Below are 5,554 nucleotides of genomic sequence, written 5' to 3'. Positions count from 1 at the left end.
CTTTGAAGTAGAAACTGAGGAGGTTAGGCTAGGGGGTTGTTTTTTTTTTTTTTGTGACAACTCAGTCCACTTCACTCCCCCCTTTTCACGGACGAAAAGAGTCAGACGGGGGACTCATCAGAGTCCAGAGGAGCATAGGATTGACACAGGACAAACAACTGGAGTGCTTGCACTCGTTTCTGGACATAGCGGGTGATGCATTTTATGAGACAAGGGGCCACGAGTAACCCAAGGAGGAGAAGGGCCAGAGGGCCCACCACTCCGGAGAGTAGGGTGGTTAGCCAGGGGGACCAATTATATAGGGTCTGATACCAAAAAGACCCCGTTGCCCGTGCGCGGTCCCTCTCATCTAACCGCTGCCTAAAGGCTTGCAAGGACTCCCGAATAACTCCAGACCGATTGGCGTAGAAACAGCAGGTTTCTCCCAACGCCATGCATAAGCCTCCCTGTTTGAGGAACAGTAGGTCCAAGCCTCGGCGGTTCTGGAGAACCATTTCGGCCAGAGAGTCTAGGGAAGTCTCAAGGTGTGAGACTAGCTCTTCCAAGGAGCGTAGGTCCCTATCTACCTGTGCACTCAAGGCACCGTAGTTGGCTTTCCCCTGTATCAGGGCTGAGGCCCCAACAGCAGCGGAGCCGGCCACTCCGAGTCCCACCAGTATGGGAACCAAAAAGGGTACAGCCCTCCTGGAGCGAGTTAAGCCAATATGCTCAGCTGCCCCTTCCTCTGAGTAGACATATACCTGAGGAAAGACACGCACCACTACACAGAGCTCGGTCGGGTTGAGGAAACGAATGTCCTGTATGCAGGTGGTGAGTCCTCTGGTACAAGCGAACCATACTCCAGGTGGGGCGGTTAACAGGAGGTCAGAGCTTTTGGATGTGGGGGAAATAAGAATGACTGAAGTGCATGTAGCATTGAATGGGGAGGACTGCAGCGGGTAGTCAGGCCCGAGCAAACACATTCCTTTGCCCTGGACATCGTCTAGGGTAAGTCTAGGCTTGTCTGGGTTACAGCGGGCAGGTATGGCAGAGGATTGTTTGGACTTACTTAAAGACAACTTTCCCACAGAGGTGATGTTGAGTTCGATAGCAATTCCTACGAAATAGGGGGGAGCTGGATTCAGACACAGCCAACAGGAGGTGGTTATGTTTGGATCAGACAAATTTAGGAATGAGTGGACAGCAGAGAGTGTATCAAAAATGGGGGAACCTAGGTTAGTGAGGGTCTCTGGATTTTCGGGAGCCTCTGGTACCAGGTCCCTAACAGATGGTGGGGTGAGAGTCAACATGGCTTGTGGGTTAAGGATGGGATTCGGTCCTATGGGGAGTGTATGGGTGGAAACTGCGATTTTCTGAATGGTAAAAAGGACCCCGTTATCCCATCCAGTCATGTATAACCTCAGACCCCAAGAATGTCCGAGATTCCAAGAGTCATCAGTGTCCTGCTTGACTGTTAGAATCATAGGGTTACATTTCCCAGGCCAGCAGGAGGCGGGGAGGGGTCTTTGTCTCTCCAGGGTGATTAGGGGGTCTCGGCCACCTCTAGGAATCCACCTGGCCACAGTCTCACAACCCCATTCTGCGCAGTGAAAGTGATTACTACCCTGACAGGAAGGATTCCCCGTGGCCGGACAAACATAGAATTCAATACTTCTGATTCTCACTTCCCCTACCCCGGGTATGGTTGGAGTGGTGGGAAAAGTGGGGCAGTATCCCCATCCCCCAGCGATAGGGTCCCGCATAGCCCGGTTTTGATTCCATCCTGGTCCCAAGAGGGCACAGAGGTCAAACCTGAAAGTGGGGGCTCCGTAACTGGTGAGAGCTTGGACGGTGGTCCCATCGTTAGTTCGGGAGAGAATCCACCTGGATGGGGTAGGGCTATAGGGGTCACCCAAAGTCACCTCACAAGCAAAAAGAAAGAGAAGAAGAGTCAAGTTCTGGAGAGTCGAAGCTTTAGGTCGGACACTGCTTCTGCTGTCCAGGCGGTGGAGTTGGGCTCTGGGGCCTTCTTGATGTGTGACCGATGTATCCATGCCTTGCGGCCGGCAACCTTGACGGCAGAGGGGTTGCAGAGGATAATTTGATACGGGCCCGTCCACCGTGGTTCCAGGGCTGGTCCAGCTGGAAGCTTGCGAGTGAGGACCCAGTCTCCCGGTGACAGGGCGTCCGATGAGGTTGCAGGGGCTGGTTCTTTCCCCGCAGCTTTCAGGACCGAGCGCACAGCGTTCTGGACCTCACGCAAAGCCTGGAAGGACTTAAGAAGAGTCGGATTAGTAAAATCTGGGGCTGAAATAGCTGCAGATACTCTTGGAATAATAGGAGGAGGGGCTCCATAGAGGATCTCGTATGGAGATAAAGAGAGGGTTGAGGAATTGGGAGTACACCGGGCCCGGAGGAGGGCGAAGGGAAGGAGACTGACCCAGCTATCGCCAGTTTCTATTTTAAGTTTAGCAATGTGTTCCTTTAGAGTTCTATTCATCCTTTCTACCTGCCCTGAACTTTGAGGCCTATATGCACAGTGCAATTTCCATTTCAATCCCAGCATCTTTGATAGGCTTTGAATTGTTGCAGATACAAATGCTGGGCCGTTGTCAGAGCCTATCGAGGCCGGCAGGCCAAATCTAGGAATAAGTTCAAAGAACAGCTTTTTGGCCACTACGGTTGCAGTTTCAGTTTTGACTGGAAATGCTTCTGGCCATCCAGAAAATGTGTCCATGAATACAAGGAGAAAACGGTACCCTCCCAACCCAGTTCCCATGTCAGTAAAGTCTACTTCCCAATGGTCGCCAGGAAATGTTCCTCGTGGTCTATCAGTTGGTATCCTTGATTGTGATCGTGGGTTGACTTTGGCACATGCAAGGCACCTTCTTGTGGCTTCCTCGGCCGCCTGCTTCATCCCAGGGCTGTAGAAGTGTCGGCTCACCAGGTCGTAAAGCCGGGTTCCGCCTAAGTGGGTAAGGCTATGAAGAGTCATCAATAGGGGTAGCAACAGTGCCTTGGGCAGAATTAGCAAGCCATTTGGGTGTCTTCTCCATCCCCCCTTTTCAGGGGTGCCATCCGGATCACTGGATTGATAAGATGGTTGGACAGGAAGCATCCTCTCAGGTTCCACGACCATAGCGGGTATCAAGGGTTTGCAGGCAGCCGCTCGGGCAGCCTTATCCGCTGCTGCGTTCCCTAGAGACTGGGGGTCAGTTCCACGGGTGTGAGCAGGAACATGAATTACCGCCACCTCCTTGGGAAGCCAGACAGCATCCAGCAGGTCCTGGATCTGACTCTTGTTCCTAATCTCCCTTCCCGCCGAGGTTAACAGACCCCTTTGGAGATATACATATCCATGGATATGAACAGTGGCAAAGGCATAGCGGCTATCTGTGTAAATATTTACTCGCCTCCCTGCAGAGAGTCTAAGGGCTTGAGTTAAGGCAATGAGTTCAGCACGTTGAGCAGATGTGCCAGGGGGTAGAGAGGTATCCCAGAGGGTCTCAACCGGAGTGACCACGGCTGCACCCGCCCTACGGATCCCCTCCTGAACAAAACTGCTGCCGTCTGTGAAGAGCACTAGGTCGGGGTTTGTTAAAGGAACATCAGTAAGTCCAGGGCGGGACGTGTGGATGGAGTCCAGTGTGTCCAGGCAGTCATGTATAGGGGAGGAAGGAGGGGAGTCAGGGAGCAGGGTGGCCGGGTTGAGTGTGACCGGAGGAGCGAAAGAGATGCGCGCGGAATCTAGGAGTAAGGATTGGTAATGAGTCAGGCGTGAATTTGAGATCCATCTTGTCGGCGGGGAATGTAAAAGCTGTTCCAGATGATGTGATGCTGAAATCTCAAGAGGCTGCCCGAAAGTGAGCTTTGCGGCTTCCCTAACCAAGACGGCAACGGCCGCCACAGTTCGCAGGCAAGAGGGCCACCCGGAAGCCACAGGGTCCAGCTGCTTGGAGAGATAGGCAACAGGACGATTCCAGGGCCCCAGGGGCTGGGTCAGAACCCCTTTGGCCACAGCTCGAGACTCAGACACATAGAGGCGGAAGGGCTTGGACAGGTCTGGCAGGGAGAGGGCAGGCGTGCTGGACAGCGCCTTTCGGAGCTTGTCGAATGCTTCCTGCTGCCGTGGTCCCCAAACAAATTGGGTGGGTTCACCAGTTAGGGCCTCATATAGGGGTTTGGCAACCTCGGCAAACCCCAAGATCCAGAGGCGACAGTATCCAGCCATCCCCAGGAATTCCCGGAGCCCGCGGCGGTCCCTCGGGGCGGGCATGCCCAAAATGGCAGCTACACGCCCCCGAGACAGTAACCTTTGACCAGAACGAAGGGTGAAACCCAAGTAAACAACGGATTGAGAGCACAGTTGTGCTTTCTTTCCAGAGATACGATATCCGGAAGCTTCAAGCAGCTGGAGAAGGTGGAGAGTTGCATCTTTGCATATTGCCTCAGAGGAAGTAGCTAACAAAAGGTCATCAACATACTGGAGGAGAGTGACCTCCGGATACGAGACCCGGAAGGCGGCCAGGTCGGAGGCCAGAGCTGAGCCAAAAAGTGTAGGGGAGTTCTTAAAACCTTGGGGAAGCCGGGTCCAGGTGAGCTGAGAGGATGTCCCAGTGTTAGGATCTGTCCAAGTAAAAGCGAATATAGGTTGGCTTACTGGTGCCAAGGGAATGGAAAAGAAAGCATCCTTCAGGTCCAAAACAGTATACCAAGTCCGAGCAGGGTCCAGGGAAGATAGCAACGTGTATGGGTTTGGCACAGTAGGATGTACAGTTTCCACCCGGGCGTTGACTTCTCGTAGATCCTGGACAGGACGGAAGTCTCCAGACCCGGGCTTGCGAACTGGAAGTAGGGGGGTGTTCCACAAGCTCTGGCAGGGTCGTAGAATGCCTGCCGCCAAGAGTCGATCGATGTGAGGCTTGATGCCAAAAAGGGCAGCTCGAGTCAATGGGTATTGTTGGACACGCGCAGGGGTTGCTGTGGACGAGAGGTGGACCACCACTGGGGGCTGGTGTCCTGCTAGACCAAACGGGTTGGTCTCAGCCCAGACTCCAGGAACCAAGCCTTTGAAATGGTTCAACAGAGTTAGGGAGGTAGGGGTGGAGGTGGTCGAGGGGCGGTCTGGGGAAAACGTTAGGGGGAGGAGGCGAGACTCCTCTGACAACGGGCAGGTGAGAACAAGTTGTGGCAGGTTAAACCCGAGAGTGGGGTTAGGTCCCTTAAAGGAAATGATAGCCTGAAGCTTGTGTAGGAGATCTCGGCCAAGCAAGGGGTAAGGGCAATCAGGCATTACTAGAAAAGAATGGGAGACTAGGCCCTTCCCTAACCGGACTTCCCGAGAAGTGGTGAGGGGTACAGACTGTTTTCGTCCAGTAGCTCCCTGGACCTGCACAGTGGACGATGAGAGGGAGCCCAGTGGGGATTTCAGGACCGATGCCGCAGCTCCAGAGTCGACTAGGAATGAGACAGGTTGACCCCCAACACTGAGAGTAACCCTCGGCTCCAGGGGGTCAAGAGTCACAACGGACTTTGAGCCGGGGCACCCCTAGTCTGTATTCAAAGTCAATAACGG

The 5,554-nt window shown here is 53.8% G+C and overlaps 1 protein-coding gene across 1 annotated transcript; it reads right to left on the bottom strand.

Moving 5' to 3' along the window:
• Positions 1 to 1,528: 1,528 nt before the first annotated feature.
• On the bottom strand, positions 1,529 to 5,524 carry LOC114048911 (protein NYNRIN-like; the record flags this gene model as incomplete). The annotated part of the gene is made up of 1 exon (XM_027870072.1): positions 1,529 to 5,524. A coding segment is annotated over one exon (3,594 nt), but the record flags the coding sequence as incomplete, so codon positions are not given.
• Positions 5,525 to 5,554: the final 30 nt, after the last annotated feature.

This window comes from Vombatus ursinus, unplaced genomic scaffold, assembly GCF_900497805.2.
Source record: "Vombatus ursinus unplaced genomic scaffold, bare-nosed wombat genome assembly UNPS02002700.1, whole genome shotgun sequence".
Classification (NCBI taxonomy): domain Eukaryota; kingdom Metazoa; phylum Chordata; class Mammalia; order Diprotodontia; family Vombatidae; genus Vombatus; species Vombatus ursinus.
This window is presented reverse-complemented; position numbering and strand designations above follow the sequence as displayed.